Source organism: Tasmannia lanceolata, unplaced genomic scaffold (assembly GCF_043159265.1).
Source record: "Tasmannia lanceolata isolate RefF3 unplaced genomic scaffold, GAP_Taslan_0.1 ptg000006l, whole genome shotgun sequence".
NCBI lineage: Eukaryota > Viridiplantae > Streptophyta > Magnoliopsida > Canellales > Winteraceae > Tasmannia > Tasmannia lanceolata.
Genome location: NW_027518683.1, coordinates 12878991 through 12895980, shown reverse-complemented (window position 1 = coordinate 12895980; position 16990 = coordinate 12878991). Strand labels below are relative to the sequence as shown.

Genomic DNA, 16990 nt, shown 5'->3' with positions numbered 1-16990 from the left:
TCCTCTGAGGAGATAAAGATAGGGATCCATACATCATGCTGGTTTGTCGCATGTCAGACCAGCCACCTCGTTAATGAGGACAGCAGCTTTTGTCTCCATTCACGATGTGACAGACTAGCTGCGAAATGCCTTTTGCGATGGCGCTAGCAATTCCCATATGTCATTTAGGCAAGGCTAATTATAAAAAAATGAGTCCATAAATCATTTCTCTAATTTGCGTGTGCACGTATTGAAACCATCTTTTTACCTTTAATCTCCAATAATCAAGAACCTGCTAGTCTGCACCATTGCAACCATATTCATTCATCCCAGAGAAGTCAAACAAGTATCTTCATTTATCATTTCTTCCTTTTTCTTTTAATACCGCACAAGGATTCGAACTTAGAAACAGTGAATGCAGCACCATACATTTCTTTGGTTACACCAACCATGGGTGGACGAACTATAGCCCAAAATGCAAATACACAACCACGATCCTGTCTAACCAGATGAGTTTTCAGGACTAAATGGATGCTTAAAAGCAAATTGAACAATGATTGATATTCAGTGTTTTGATACCAAAAACAAAATTACATATGGGTTAAATGAACCAAAATTTCATCATTTACATAGCTTGAGCTTCTTGAAGAATGCAGAAACCACAGATTTGGGATATGGTTTTGTTGCAAGACATGTGGGGATGTTCTCAGGTTGTTCGATCCACAGCTTATGTGCAATGCCACCGGATGTGAGCTTTTGTGACAAATTCAGGATTTGGGGTTCACCCTTAACCTCAAGAGTGACCTGCAAAAATATAATGATTCTGTCAGTATCATCATAAGGCAATGTCCTCGCATAATAATAGAACAATCCTGAAAAAAAGTAAACAGAAACAATGGTTCGAAATTTTTTAAGATCCTCCAAACATTTGTTCCTGTAGCAACTGGACTAGTTCAGATAGATTTACAGGGACTCAGCAGATGATTTGCTAATCCAATCTTCCACAAAGGCAGCAAGCTGCCATTTCGTTCAATGCAAGTAAATCCTTCATTAGTAGAATCTCTATTGAGGTCACCCACTCTGGCCAAGGCTTCAACAGAATGGTAATCGCTAATGTGATCATTCATGTTCCACTCGACCAGGCTTCAAATGAATTGGCTTATATTTATTTATTTTTTTGAAAGATGACTTTATTAATTGGCTTCATGTGAATTGGCTTATACACCCAAACAACAAAGGCAAGTTAGTTTCTGTTTTCAGCAAGGCCTTTAGCTCTCGAGCAGCTGAGAATTCATAGCCTCAGGCAACAGACAAATAGAAGGGCAACTTCAAAGGACATGGCTGATTTGCATTCCGATGATCCCAATTTATTCTAATCTGCGTGAGACAGGATCCTTCCAAAGATGCACGAGCCGAGGTTAGACTTGGGTCATGATTGGGAGAGAAGCTATGGGTCGTGTCGGCTGTAAGCTTCTCAAAGTTCGTCCAATGAAAGGTAGATGACAGGACCCAGGTAAATCTCAGCAGTTAAGAAAATCATGAAAAAATCAATACTGATGTGGCCTATTTGAATCTCTCTTTTGCTTTGGCTGAGCATTGCAGGCCATATTAGGTTTCTGATATCTTGCCTACCTTATACTTGCAATATAAAACAGTTGCTCTTTTCACCCCTTTGATAGGGAAGCTGGGATTAACAAATAGTATTATGATAACATATACAACGAGCTACTAAAGGCTGTCTTCAAATTTGTAATTGAAATAAATAGACGGTAGTAATTACAAACAACAGTATCAAAATTATTATTATTATTTTTTAAATGGCAACAATATCAAAATTAGTTTAATTCCTATTGAATTTAGGTATGAAATAATGAAGATGTATGGAGATTGAGAATCAGATTTTTTCTTTTGGGAGAATGAGATTGAGAATCAGATAACCCCAATAGTATCAGATTTGATAAAGAAAATTTGTACAAAGCTTAACGGAAACCTCAATAGAAAGCTAATCATTTGACTAAGTTTTCGCATCGCTAAAGCTACATTTTATCTAGATCTTGTACAGAGGGAGGAAGAATATAATCCATGATCATGACATAAATCTCATTGAAAGTGGAGTTTATCAGCTCAAGGGAAGGGATGTATCACTCTATAATCTCATCCTCTGATAATGTGATGGAAGAAAACTTTTTTCTGAGAATTAACAAATTTTATTCAAATCGCAACTGCAAAATAGCAAAGGGGACAAGGCGTCCCACAGAAGACCGGCTAAACCTCCCAACAACTACATTCCCAATACACCTGACAAGAGACAAACTCCAGCGCAGCTTTCCCATTCAGAACCTGTCAAACCTCTGCATCCTTACTCCACCTATAAGGTTTGAAATACAACTACCTCCTCCTCTGCGCCATCCTTGTCCAATTTATCAGCTAGGTTGTTCACTGACCTTTGCTTATGGCTGAATTCTGGTCGGACAATTACGCAAATATCCCTTATCTCAGATTGATGTCCCCCGACTTCCAATGTCCAGGAGCCTTGTTAAAACCCTAGGTCCACTCATTGGCAGAGTCACCTTCAATGATTAAAGGTCTAACCAGTGTTTAAAAATGCTGATGAGGCGCAGAACACAGTGGAAGAAAAGTCCTTGTTGACTCGGCACGAATGCGGACAAGAACGCGGTTGACGCGGTCATAATTCGGGAGAGTCAAGGGAGTTTTTATCGACTCTGTAGGGAAAAATGCAGAACGATGATGCGGTGCAATGCGGCCAAGATAAGAAAGAGTGGACTTGGAGGAGTCGACGCGGACCCGGACGCGGAGGAGTTTTAAAACTATGGGTCTGACCATGACTCCCGCAAACTATCTCAAACCCCAACGGAGGGATTTAGCCTACGCTTCATTCCCATGCATGTTCCCGCTGGATGTGAGAAGGATAGTAGCGTGTTTCCGTTGTTAACTAGGAAAAGACTTCCTATACCCACTCGACCCATGTTGCCTTTGGAACTATAATCAAATTTAGACTTGACGCATCTCGTGGGAGTGGGTATGTCGTGGGAGTGGCGCACTCTTCACCAAGAACATTCGACCCATCACTAGCATCAATTGCGTCTGGCATGTCGTGGGAGTGGGTATCATCGGTTGTGGGATTATAGCTCTCGACTGTGGTAACATTGAATAATGTCGGTTGGTAACATCGGTAACATGGAATCTCATGGCTAACGGTTTGTAGCTTTCGAATGCGGGCTTCACGGTCTCGATTGCAGGCTTCGCGGTGCTTTCTACTAAGGCGTACCTCTTTGCGTCTGTCTCTAATAAGTTGGGCCAACTCCTCATTTGATATTTGGTTACCGGATGTCATTGTGTGGTAATCCTTACCACTCCTTGTGGGCATGCAAAGGGAAACTAAACACAAATTTGAACTTTTTTTTTTTCTAATCTAACACCCTAAAAGGTTTCCTAAAATTAACTATGTGCTCTGATACCAAGTTGATGCAGGACAATACTTAATTTAGGGAAAATCCTACACTCCTAATGGGATTAAGGCTTTAGGACAATTTAGGGCTTACGCGAAAAATTAAAAGAATACTTAACAACTTTCCTAGGGCCGAATTAACTCCTAATTAATCTATGAGCAGCAGCAATAATGAGACTTAAATAGCATAAATAATTGTAAAGATTGTAACTAAGCATTAACTAAACCTTATACAAATCAATCAAAGCGATAAAGATTCGTTAGATGAATTGATAATAGAAAGATTAGTCTGAAACTAGGCCTACGCAAGCAACCAATTAAAAGAACTAAAAGCTAATGCAAGTACCAATGAAATAGCTGTCACACAAGCATGAAAATAATAATATCCAATGAAGAAAAATAGAAAAAATGTCCAGCAGCAGTAAACGGCTCAAAACGGTCCAGTTTTGAGTTGTAGGGATATTTTGGTAATTTGGCAGATCTGAGATTTTGGTTTAATACTGTTGTCCAAATTGTAGGTTAAGGTTTAGAAGGTAAAAGAAAGGTTAATCTAGGGTTTAGGCTATAACTTGATGGTAGGTTTAGGCTACGGATGTTCAAAAAGGGTTTCCGGGCTTGAAAATGGTGCGAATTTTCAATTGGCTGTAAAAGGGATTTAAAGCTATGGTTCTTGGGTGTTTAGGCTGAGGTTTAATCATAAAAACAATCATTCAAAGTCTCGAAATGAGATCTTGAAGAACGAGAGAGATCTATAGATTTTGGGTATTTATATTTTAGGGTTCAAGAACAAAGAAAAAAAGAAAATTGGATTTACTAACCTTCTTTGTGCTGATTTGATTGAAGAAATAGAAGATAATAGAGAAGAGGAGATGAGAGAAGATGGTTCCAAACCACCTAGAGGTGAAGAGAAGAAGAAGTCCAAGCCACAATAGCTCTCACAAAAGAAAATCTCAATTCTATTCAATATTCAAAAGTCAAAAGTCCCTTTACATTGCTTTGATAAGATATATTTATAAGAGAAGAAACCCTAGAAGATAACCTAAAGTAAAAACTAATTTTAACCACTCATCTAATCTAAAGCAAAGCTAAATAAAGATAAAAACTTACCAAAAAATAGTAATCCCGTATTTGACTTATACCCCTTCCTAAAAACAGTCATAACTTGCTCAAAACACATCCAAATCATGTGATCTTGGGCTCGTTAGATAGGTAATCGAAAAACCTTTCTAAAGACACCAAAAACACTTCAAACGGATGAGATTTGATGCCTAAAAAGTAGCCTACAAATAAAATGACGAAAATAATAGTTAAAATATAAAAACTTGCTCAACGCCAACGACTGGAACAATCTTTTTGATTTTCATCCGCATTACTCTCTCTCTCTCTCTCTCTCTCACCTCTTCTCACTTCATCAGCCTCACCATCACATTTATTTCTCTTCTTTATTCTATCGTCTGCAACCTATTTATTCCTCCATAGGACTGATTTAGAAGTGGCTGCTGTTGTCCTTGCGTGGTTTGTGTTACGGACTTCTCCCCCACTCCCTTGGGCCCTCAAGTGCACGTATTATACGGTGGATGGACTGCTACAACCGCGGTGAGGTTTCTCCATATTATTTTTGTCCATAACCCCTATTTTGGCCTCCCATTCACCCTAGAATAATCCCTTAGCCATACCCTTGTTTAGAGGTGCCTTGCTTCATTTTAATTTAATAAATTGGCCCTAGATATGATTTCTTCTGTTTGGACAGATCTATGCTGAACTTTCCTTCAATACAAATTGACCTTCTTGGAGACATATTTCTCTTGGAATGATTGGTGTATGCTTGGATGCTTATTGTAGAATTTTTTTTTTTCATTGATGGATTGTCTTTAAAAGCTAACCCCATGACTTTCCCTTTTCTGAAATTTATTGCAACTATTTGCTCATCTGTTTTGGAATTCGGTTGATTACTTAAGTGTGAAGTTTCACCCCATGAGCTCCTAAAATCCTAGTAGTTATTCGCGAACCCAGGTTTGCATCAATTGTCCAAAGAAAAAATGCATGTTTTGTCGGTAAAATTTCAAACACCTTCAATAAGAGCAAGTGCATTAGCTATAATAATATCTGTCTTCCAAGCTTACCCAAATAATCAATCCAGTGAATCATGGTAAATCCACCAAAATCAAAGGGTACCAGATATCCCTAATACGCCCATTAAATTCAAATTCCAGAATCCCACACAAGGAGGTTCTCACATATCAGGCTGCCAATGGGGCACGATAATGCCATCACAACCACTATCCAATGAGCATGGAACTCTTCCCCATCAAGGCAAGTTGAGAGGAGCCACACCTTCTGGCATGAGAAAACCTAAGAAGAGTAAACTAAGGCCACAAGAACCAACATCTGACAAAAACAGATCGGTCCATAACCCATCCGCAATTGCAGTCGAAAATTCAAGCGATCAAATATTTCGAGAATCCTACTTTCAACAGACAATGCAAAGAATTTCATATGAAAATAGAGCTTGAAAGTAACACTTCAATGATACCACCCATCAAAACTAAGGTAATCTCAGCATCCATCAAGGTAATAGCACACAAAAGATAATTCGCATAAAACCGAGATAATTGCAATTCCCTAACGCACGCATCTTGTGCTCTATATGAGGTTGCTACAATATAGTTATCATATGGATATGTGTTTTAGTATTGTGGATGTTAGTTGTTGATGATGTGTCTTGTGAGTGAGCAAATAAATTAGTGATATGACACTAATTTTGGGCTGTAATTTAAGTAGTTGTATTACAATGGAAATGCAGAGAATTTTTTGACAATCAACATAAAGAAACTTATGTTTCACGATAGTCATTGTTCCCCTCGAATTGAACATTTAGGAGGTCCAGTCGCCTCGAATCAACCTCTCTTCTTTTTTTTTTGTGTTACAGATCTTCATGAAATTTTTCTAAAGGATTCATCTAGCCAACCCCAACTAGTTTGGGACAAAAAGGCTTTGTTGAGTTGAGTTGAGTTGTGTTACAGCCAATTAGTCGCCTAACATTACCTTTTAAAAGTTTGAATCTCAGAACCCTGCCTGAAATTCCATCTACACCACATTCCTTCGAAATAAATAACGAAATTCAATCCGAATTCAACTAGATAGATAGATAGATAGACTACAACTCAAAGGAAAAAAACACAAATTTAACGAGGAAAAAGAAAAGATGTTGCCTTGTGCATCGAATCGAGATTGCGATCACTACAGTAATCGGAGGTGTGAGGATCGTCCCTGTTCATCCAGATGGCGGCAACGGAGGCGTGGCAACCTTGTGTGATTATGCTTCCGAGAGGCCAATAATCGATTAGATCCCGACGAAGAACCACGTACTGTACCAAAACCTCGGAATTTCGATTCTCCTCATCTCCTTCTGCCGCATTGGTGATGATGCTGTTGTTGCTCATTTGGGTGGAGTGACACCGCTGCAAAACCCTAACCCTAACCCTAACCCTAGATCGTGTGGGAATGAAAAAAGAAGCCCTAATTGTAAGGTGATAAGGAGGATAGATGGCGGGATTGTACAAGTAGCGAGTAGGAAGCAGCTTTGGTGGCATCTGTAGTAGCCGTGAGCGGAAATAAAGAAGAAAGAAGTCGGGAATCAGATTACGGAGAATCATTTGACAGGAGAAGGTGAGATTAGAATGAGTAGGGCGCGACCTCATAATCTGGACCGTTCATTTGACAGGACCTATGTTAGGATACACGCGTGAGCTCATAATCTCGACCGTTCATCGGTAGTAGCCACAAAAATGTTGTCAATCCCATAATCCTCACATCCAAGTGAATGTGTTTTTTTTGTCCCATCCCGATGGGTTTATTTTATCCTTGGATAGCCACTTTCATGTGTAAGAACAATCCCACTGGGTAGAGTATATTGTACATGGGGGAGTCGGGGGCATTTGGATTTAGGAAAATAAATTATCGAAATCAATATTTTCCATAAATTAATATTTCATTTAAAAAAAAATCAAGGTCGTTTAAAATTTCGGTTTCGGTACCGGTTTCGGACCCTGGAATTTCAAAATTTCGGTCGAAATCTGGTACATAACCCGAAATGATTATTTTATTTAATATTAAATTTTGGTCGAAATTTCGGTAATATATTAAATTAATATTAAAAAATAGTTTTTTTTGGTCAAATTTCAGAAAAACCGAAATTTCGACCGAAATTCTGAAATTTCGGCCGAAATAAATGACCGTTACGGTTTGGTCAATTTCGGAGTCGGTCTCCACCGATTTCGGATTTCGGTCGAAATTTAAAACCATGGGTCTAATAGATTTGCAAGTTTCCATAAAACAAGTAATTATTTTGATTTTGAAAACAAAAAAAAATTCTTTCTTTTTCAGGTTGAGCTTTTACCTTAAAATCAGGTCAGGTTCGGGTTGATTCCTATAATTTTTGGCAAACGCTCGACCTGACCCAACCCAAGTTGCACCCCTACTTCCTTTTGTCAAACAGCTACGTAGGGTAGCCATTCCTAGGAGTTTACTCAAGATAAAATCCTAAAATTTGGATAGCCAATCTCGAAAACAGGTTATCCAATAACCTATAAGACACCTGTTAATACATGTGCCTATAAAGAGAAGTGATAGAATGAAGGGTGGCCTTGCAAAAACCAGCTTCAAGGGTGCTCCCATTAGTCAGTTTCAGCCAAGTCAAAGCAGTTTCCCTTTTTTTTTCTGTGCCGTCCACTTTTTAGGGCGCCGTCATAAATGCACTTTGCTGAAAACTGACCAATGGGGGCGCCCTTGAAGCTGGTTTTTGCAAGGGCGCCCTTCATTCTATCATTCTCCTATATAAAAAACATCCCTAGTGAGAATAGTAGTCATGAAAGTTAGTTATATGAGGAATATGATAGCATAATTCATAGTAAACTACCTCATCAATGAGGATCAGTGTGGAATGTAGGTAATGAGGGATACTTTTAGGCCATGAAAAATTATTCCATGGAATAATTAGGGGGCCAATTGTGCAAGAGGAGTTGAGGAGAACGGACAGGGAGAGAATTGGATGGGAGTGAGCGGAGATAGCATAAAAAATCCCTAAAACGTAGTGATAAAAATACCAATTTAGGTTAGTGTTTTTTCTTTTTCTTTTTTTTAAGAAGCTTTTCATGCTCCTCACCCTCGCATGCTTCTCCCTCTCCCTCTCCCTCTCCCTCTCCCAAGCTATTAGTACATTGCGAGACAGCGATGATAGGGTAATATGGAAATACCATTGTCTAGACGTTGAATTTAAGTATATGATAGGAGTTTATTTTAGTTTCTTGCAAATTTATATTTTTTTGTTAACTTCCTTACGATGTTTGGTGATTTAATAATTCTAAATTTAATGATTTTTTCTTTATCATTCTCCCCTTAACATTAAAAGTTATAAGATTTTTCCTAACTTCCTTATGATCTCGATTAGTTGCGGCGTGACCAAGTTAATGAAGAAAGGGATAAACACCATGAGAAGGTGATTATACAAAGGGGAAATGATTATATATTGATTTGTGTTTTTTTATATTTGTGTTGGATTTGTTTATATAACCTTTTGTGACCAAAGGAAACTCTTTTCCTTCTCTTTCCGTTCGGTTTTAAGCTTGCCTTGATTCATGTTTTGTTATATATATTTTTAGGGGTGCAACCCGGGTTAGGTTGAGGCCAACCCGAACCTGAGCCGAGGAACCATTAACTCAATCCGAACCCGACCCGGGTCATGCTCTCCATTTCGGGTTGCTTATCGGGTTTCAACCAGTACACTCGGTTCCAGATAGTGTGTTCGGGGTCTTCGCTCGATCTCGGGTTCTGCATACAGAATCCTCAGATATCTTAAGGGTTCACTGGAAAAGGTCTTCTTTTCCCATCTTCCAATTCCCTTCAGATGACAGGATATAATCGCCAACTGTGTCTTTGGTATATAAACAACATTGAAGACTAAAATACAGAATTTCATACACGCGAGTTCAGCCTGCCGAGCAAACCTGAGTTTTTAAGCTTAATAAAAAAATAACTAAAGATGTTGCCTCAACCTGAACCCGACCCTAACTCAACCGTGGTTGGAAAATTCAACCTGAACCTGAGCTCGAGCCGAACTCAACCCGACCCGGTTGCACCCCTAATTATTTTCATTTTCTTTTTTGGGTGCAGGACTTTGAATTTTGGTTGCTTGAGGTGCAAATAAGGTGCCGAGAGATCACATTCAAGGAAAAAAAAATCCATGTTTTCCGGGGCATTGATGAAATTAACATCCATCTTTTCTTATGTTTGACAAAGAGACCGTACGTAGCATGTATTAAGTAGATCAATTATATATTAGTGGGCGGATATGCTCGTATAGGCTAAACGATGGAAGTAGCACCCTTGATATTTGATCCAATGGCAAGCTTCTTAAAAATTGAACTGCTATTTGATCAAATATTCAAGGGCTGTAATATAAAATACCGGAACGGACGGCACGGTTTAACGGATTCTGAAGCAAAAATGGAGGCGGACGATGTATATGTAGCCGTCACAGCCATTTCACCATATCTCATTTGTTTATTTTCATAGTAACAGAAAGTCCTTGCTGGCCTTAAGGGACACGAAACATGATCTCCCTAACACTTAAACCGTACATCTGTCATAGCATCTAGACATTTCCAACCGTCCGATGTGAGGACTCGCTCATTTGAACGTAGAAAACTCAGATCATCGCTAAATAAAGCGAACGTTACAATCTCTAGCCGCACAGGCTTAAATGGATATGCCTTCAGCCACCTTTTTTGCACCTTACACAACTTCCCAAGTACCAAAACAACTGAACCCAGACAACAAGAAGAAAATCTTGGTTACAAAGCAACATAAAGAAGAAAAAAAAACACACCTTCGTTAGCCGTCATTTCTAGCCCTATATAAACAACCACTACAAACCTTTCAAAACCACACAAACACACCAAGAAGAAAATCTTTATCCTAGGCACCCTCTTCACATCAATGGCTCGATCTTCACTAATCATGCGTACCATCCCCTTCTCTTTGTCCTTAATCCTCTTGCTTAGTTTCCTAAGTTTTGCTCATGGAAGAGCTAACAAAACTGAGATGATTAAAGAGTTCCTAGATGGGCACAACAATGCTAGGAATGCGGTTGGCGTACCACCTCTCAAGTGGGATCCAATGTTAGCCACATACGCTCGTGTCTACTCGAACGAGAGGCGCCACGACTGCCGTTTGGTGCACTCGCCTTCCTTTGTATTTGGTGAGAATATCTTTTGGGGGCAAGGGCACGATTGGAGCGCAAAAGATGCAGTTGCAGCCTGGGTGGCAGAGAAGCAATTTTACCACTACGATACCAATACGTGCTCCGGCCCAGATTGCACACACTACACCCAGATCGTGTGGAGGACCACAGAGCGCGTGGGGTGTGCAAAGATTGTTTGCGACAGTGGGGATAGCTTCATCACTTGTGAATATTATCCACCCGGGAACTATATTGGTGATAGGCCTTACTAGGGGCTAAGGGCACACGTTAGGCTCTGTAGGTTATGGTGAAATCTAATGTGCGCTGTGGGTGTCTGTAGAATTTAGCTTGCCATCCATCAGGACCAACGAGTAGGAAGTCATGGAAAGGTATGGTGGTGCCAATGCTTGGGGGCGCCTATTATGAGAAAACACCCTACGGTGCATCTTAATTTGTTGTATATTGTTATTCAATTGATTGTTGATCTATATCATATTCTAATATTTAATAAATGTAATGAAAAATTTATTCCAACGCACCCGATTTTGTGCTTGTAAACGGATGCCACCATAGATAGATGATGATCACAAACAACTTAAATGAGCCCAACATCAATGACGGCTGATCAGATGGCCATGCCATTTCATATTTCATAAGTAGAGGACGGTTAGGATTGCCTTACCTGTTTCATGTGTTACTGGGATGGAGAGAGTGCATAATGTGTTGTTGAGAGAGAGAGAGAGAGACAGCTAGAGAGAGAGAGAGAGAGAGAGAGAGAGTTTTCTGTGGTGCCACGTCAGATGGACTTCGTGGGGAGAGTGTCCACGTCATTCCCTCTGATTATTGCTACTATTTAATAGATAGATAGATAGAGCTACATCTAATTTTTTTCAAACTCTTTCCAAAGGCCGGTCTTCCAAAATTTCCGAACATTTGCCTCTTTGAACCCTTGGGCCCCGTATGCACCACATTTATGTGATCAGATGGCCCTTTATTCAAAACGCACCGTCTAGGGTCATGTTAAAAGACAAACCATGTTGAATTTTGTAGTGTTAATCTTATGGATGAGATATCCATTCCGCAAAATCAGCGGACGGCACACATGCGTGCCATGTGAAACCCATTGCTGATTGTTTTGGTGATAGTATTACTCTCTAATGTAAGGGTTTTGCTAGGGAGCATCACAGAAGGCATTTTGTGGCTGGGCTGTTGCATGTGAGAGCAGCCACCTCAGATGAATAAATAAACCAATAAGACAAAATCTGAGCCTAATAAATATCATATTTTTTCCATTCTTTTATAATAGAGTCTCCATCCTTGTTTGGATGAGATCATCCCAAGGAATTCTTACCACCGACAGATCATGATAATTAAAAAAGGTCTCTCGCTGTCCTCTTCTCTAAATGGTTCATATTTTAAGGTAAAAATTTACGACGAAATAATGAATAACTTGTCCTTCTGCCTTAAAATTCTCACGAATTAGGGGAAAGACCACGAGACACGGAGTCCCAACAACACAAAAAAAACACAACGGAGATGACTCCGGCCAATTTGTCTGGATGCTATGCTAGTTTTATTTAATGAGTATATGACAATCTCTCTCTCTCTCTCTCTCTCTCTCTCTCTCTCTCTCTCTCTCTCTCTCTGTGGGGAAAGTCTAGACGTATGACTTCTTTGGATGCAATCGAAATTGGTTACAGTTTGCATATGATATTATTTTAATTTAGTACTCTTTGCAAATTGGACATTAAGGCCTGTTTGGAAGCCTTTAACTATATGTGGTGTCACATAGAGCGTATTTTTATTAAAACATATACAGTGATACCTACCTCATTCAAAGATATGATCCAAATCATTCCTTTGTCAAGCCCCAACATAAATAATCTCCATAGGATGATCATATCTACAGAGGGTTTCTTCGGAAAATGGAAAAAAGAAAGGGGTCTCTTATGCTCCTTAAAAAACACTTATTGGGCTTGACTCGTGTGCATGAGCTTAGGCCAGCTTAGGCCCTAGACCCATCATGCACAATTTAGAGATTGGCCATAGTCCTTTGTCTTACACATGGGATGCCTGTTCGGAATGGGATGAAGACCATGCATGTGATTCATTGGATGACATTGTATAAGACCAACGGTTTTAATTTCACATATATGTCTCCTTGTGGTACCCAAAGATTTGCACTTTATCATGGATTGAGTGATTGACTCTCTGTGTAGTGACTCTCAATTTCTGAAACTATTATACCCGTTACAACAAATAATCACATTTCAAAACCATTTTCCAATAAGATTCTATGAAACTAATTTTCAGATGTATTTTCTTATAGTCCGTTTTTTTTTTTTTGAAAGATTACATATTTTCATTGATACTATGAAAAGTATATTTGGGGACTAGGAGTCCCAACTAGCATTACATAGTATCGAATAAGGCTGATCGGGGCATGTTCATGGGACATTCCATCTATCTTCCACCATGCCATCTGCATGACATGCGACATTCCATCTATCTTCTTCATATAAAATGTTTTAGGCTAGTAAAATAGATGGAATGTCGCGTGTCATGTTCGACCTTTCTACTAACAGATGCAGGAGAGACGTCAGTGACTTATAAAAGAAAGGAACATGTCTTCAGAACGAAGGAAATACCCCCCGAGGCATTTCTTCAGACATATGCTTTGAAACATAGAGTAAAAAAGAGGTTTGATGCAGATAGACATGCGCCCGTCGGCCCCACACTCCAGTAGCCAAGTTGGTGAGTTATGTTGATTGAGTAGGCCACCCCATCAGGTCATACGGTGGGCCCTGGTCCCACATTAGATGGAGATAATATTCCCACTCCCACTCGATTCTTTATTTTGAACTTAATTAGCCGTTGATCGGTTGTTGGAAATCACGGTCACTTTGTTAATAATGCCACCCTACTCTCTTTATTCCTTTCTAATTAGCTTTAAAAAAAGGTAGGCGGTCAATAAAGTGTCAGTGTCGTAAGTCATTTCATCTCCCTCAAATCACGCTCACTTTGTTAAATAATCCTAAATCCCTAAAATCACATCAATTGGGCCGTCCTGCTGCATGATTATTAAGGCCCACTAATATCAACGATCCAATTTCTTTAGGTTTGCCAGTGTAGCCTACAATTGAACGGTCTGGATCATTACATACATCTTCGGTATCTAGCTGGTGCAAGTCAGAGTGAGTGTAACATTTCTAATATTTCCCCATCATGCACTGGCGTGCGTAGCACGCACGATCACCATGCTCAAAAGTGTGTGCTCGTTTTCACAGTGTACGCGTGGCAGTAACGGAATTTCTCAGTCTCTCTCTCTCTCCTTTTTTTTTGTTTTGTTTTTGCTGATCACGGAGTCACCTCGCTGTGACGAGGCGAGTGTCGGCGAGTGACCGTGACTCTCTCTCTCTCTCTCTCTCTCTCTCTCTCCCTCCCTCTTCAAAAGTCCAAACGCGTTTCCTCCATCACCGCTTTCACTCACACTTTCTTTAACAATCTAACATCCCTCTCTCTATTTCTCACCCCACTTCCCTACATGTGTCTCTCTATTTCTCCACTTCCTTCTTTTCTTCTTCTAAACCTTCTCTCCTCTTTTTCTATGTGACCTAGATTTTATTCTTTCCTATTTCCCCTCTCTCTCGCTCTGGGGATTTTGGGTTTTTTTTAAATAGAAGAAATTGCATTGTGGCGATGATTTGTAGCAGGAAGATGCTCAACTTTTTTATAAGGAAAGATGTGAGGAAGATACTGAAGCGCAAGGACAGTGATGCTGGAGAAAGAGGTTGGTGCTGTTTCTTTTCTCTCTTTTTTTTCCTTTTCAACTTACCTGTGCAATTTGAATTTTCCATTTTTGTTGATTTGTTGGTGTTTCAATTGAAGTTTGGGGTATTTTAGTAAGTTTCGCTAGGGATTTTTGCATTCCTGATCAAGTTCTTCAAGTATTAGATTAGGCTCATGTTGGCGCAAGCTGGAGTTGCCACAGGTTATGGCTAGAGTAATGGGAGGGGTCCCCAGCAGAGAGAACAGAAAAGATAATTAAGCAGTCCACCTGCAACCGCCCTATAAACTGTCTGGGGCACTCGACAAAAGGTGGCTCTTGAAAAGGCCAAGTTTGTCCTCTTAATACATTCAAGTCCTAATGAATTGATCTGAATTGAATGGGAAATAATAGAGTAGTTAGTATTGTTTTTAGCATAATTAAGGGTCTTAGTCAAGAAATCATTTGTTTTGCTTCAAAATTAAAGGGTTGAATGGAGTTCAATCAGGTAAAAGGCGGAAATGGTTTCTCGTTCTTTATTTGACGTTATTTTATTTAGTTTGAGATTTTTGTTTCATTTTTCCCTTCAATCAGGTAGAGCGTTAGAAGACCTGCGGGCGTCTCTGTTTAACGAGCTGCGCACATCAGAAGGGTCAAAGCGTCAACAGCAGCGCATATGTGGCCCAACAGTAGCTCTGTCTTTCAATTTCTTTGTCTCTGTTGGGATTATCATGATGAACAAATTGGTGTGCTTACCTTGCCTTTGCTTCTCTTTTCATTATATTCACTAGTACGTGCTGCTTTTGTAAGCTTTTAGTTTAGTGGATTGTAATGTGGATTTCTTATCATTTTAGGTGCTGGGCAAAATTGGATTCAATTACCCCATCTTTCTCACATTCATCCACTACATTGTGAGTTGGTTCCTAATGGCTGTTCTGAATGTGTTTTCGCTCCTTCCAGCAGCTCCTCCTGCCAAGTCGACCCCATTTTCTTCTCTACTAGCTCTCGGCATTGTCATGTCTCTCTCGAATGGCCTTGCTAATGTCAGCTTGAAGTATAATAGGTGAAATATATTATTCCTGTTGATACCACATAATAATTTCATTATAACATTTTCAAAGTCTTTAACTATTTATTTTCAGTGTGGGTTTCTATCAGATGGCTAAGATTGCTGTAACTCCAACGATTGTTCTTGCGGAATTCGTTTTGTTTCAAAAGAGGGTTTCTTGCCAGAAGGTAACTGCTTAGTAGCTTTAGCATCCATGCATGGAGTTTTTAAGTTCACTGTGTTCATTTTTAATAATACAAGGGTTAGATGTGTTGCCTCTTCCTAGAAATTAACTAGCCTTTGTCTCTTAACCTTACAGGTATTAGCACTTACCGTAGTATCCGTAGGTGTTGCTGTTGCAACTGTTACCGATCTCCAATTCCACCTTTTCGGGGCATGTATAGCATTGGCATGGATAATACCTAGCGCAGTTAATAAGATCCTCTGGTCCAATCTACAACAGAAGGATAATTGGACAGCGTTAGCGTATGTTTGCATTCTTCCAAACGTTCTTCTTTCCTGAAAATTGATTCCTGGCTACGGTGAATGCTTGTGTTTCATTTTCTAAATCTTACCCATGAAACAGGTTGATGTGGAAGACGACACCAATCACTGTGTTCTTTTTGGTGGTGTTGATGCCTTGGCTCGATCCTCCAGGCATTTTGTCTTTTGATTGGAGCCTTTCTAGTACATCAGCTATTCTCATGTCGGCCGCCCTTGGCTTTCTCCTTCAGTGGTCTGGTGGTTTGGCACTTGGGTAAGTTTATCTGTTTATGACATTCTGATTATTAGAATGAAATGTATGCCTTCACTAGTAGGTTCTGACTTCTGATTTGTGTTTATGGCATTTTGTTCTATTTTTTGGCCTTATGGTTTCTCATATTTCATTGATCTGAAGATATCTTCATTCAAATTTATGTCAGGGCGACCTCTGCGACAACTCATGTCATTCTTGGGCAGTTCAAAACATGTGTCATACTTCTCGGAGGATTTCTTCTTTTCAATTCAAATCCAGGCCTGTTGAGTATATGTGGTGCTATCACTGCCCTTGCCGGTATGTCTGTATACACTTATCTTAACCTGATCGATTCCCGCCAGCAAACAACTAGAATTTCCCCACGGCAAGCAGCTTTCTCTTTAACAAAATCTAAATTGAGCAAAGAAAGCGACACCGGCAATGGAAATTGTGCCACGGAATCCGTCTAAACAAATATAAACTTGGCTTTGGGGAAGATGTCAGTTTTGAATTATGGGTTGAAGATTCAAGTTCAGTTAAAATCCAGATTGCTTCAAACTATTCACTAACCTATTCATTTTTTTTTTATCTCTACAATCTTCTAATTAAAAATTCTGTCAACAGATGCTTTTGTGGTTTTGATATATCATGTGTAAGCAGAAGCCCTTACTGGGCTTCAAATGTATCATTTCCTGATTGTTATTTAGGTCCTCTTTGGACCACAAATTCAAGTCATAAACTAAGTTCTAGTC

The 16990-nt window shown here is 39.5% G+C and overlaps 3 protein-coding genes across 3 annotated transcripts; 2 read left to right on the top strand and 1 right to left on the bottom strand.

Annotated features, from left to right (window-relative positions):
• Positions 1–311: 311 nt before the first annotated feature.
• Positions 312–7108, bottom strand: LOC143879760 (Peptidyl-tRNA hydrolase II (PTH2) family protein). The gene is made up of 2 exons (XM_077382301.1): positions 6661–7108; positions 312–783 (listed from the first exon to the last, which is right to left on the bottom strand). Exons 1-2 carry the CDS (start codon positions 7102–7104, stop codon positions 601–603), a joined length of 627 nt encoding a protein of 208 aa, XP_077238416.1. The 5' UTR covers positions 7105–7108; the 3' UTR covers positions 312–600.
• A 3336-nt stretch (positions 7109–10444) lies between these two features.
• On the top strand, positions 10445–10960 carry LOC143878742 (pathogenesis-related protein PR-1 type-like). Its single transcript, XM_077380985.1, has one exon. The coding sequence runs from the start codon at positions 10445–10447 to the stop codon at positions 10958–10960; it is 516 nt and encodes a 171-aa protein (XP_077237100.1).
• Positions 10961–14088: 3128 nt separating this feature from the next.
• Positions 14089–16990, top strand: LOC143878395 (nucleotide-sugar uncharacterized transporter 2-like). The gene is made up of 7 exons (XM_077380686.1): positions 14089–14478; positions 15049–15200; positions 15309–15517; positions 15597–15690; positions 15822–15988; positions 16089–16259; positions 16426–16990. Exons 1-7 carry the CDS (start codon positions 14388–14390, stop codon positions 16706–16708), a joined length of 1167 nt encoding a protein of 388 aa, XP_077236801.1. The 5' UTR covers positions 14089–14387; the 3' UTR covers positions 16709–16990.

Excerpts from the sequence above, each read along its gene's own strand:
- LOC143878395 (XM_077380686.1), top strand. The coding sequence starts at position 14,388 with ATGATTTGTAGCAGGAAGATGCTCAACTTTTTTATAAGGAAAGATGTG. Across the intron at positions 15,691-15,821 it reads AGAGGGTTTCTTGCCAGAAG|GTATTAGCACTTACCGTAGT; the intron begins GTAACTGCTTAG and ends TTAACCTTACAG. Across the intron at positions 16,260-16,425 it reads TCTGGTGGTTTGGCACTTGG|GGCGACCTCTGCGACAACTC; the intron begins GTAAGTTTATCT and ends AATTTATGTCAG.
- LOC143879760 (XM_077382301.1), bottom strand. The coding sequence starts at position 7,104 with ATGATTCTCCGTAATCTGATTCCCGACTTCTTTCTTCTTTATTTCCGC. Across the intron at positions 784-6,660 it reads ATCTCGATTCGATGCACAAG|GTCACTCTTGAGGTTAAGGG; the intron begins GCAACATCTTTT and ends ATATTTTTGCAG.
- LOC143878742 (XM_077380985.1), top strand. The coding sequence starts at position 10,445 with ATGGCTCGATCTTCACTAATCATGCGTACCATCCCCTTCTCTTTGTCC.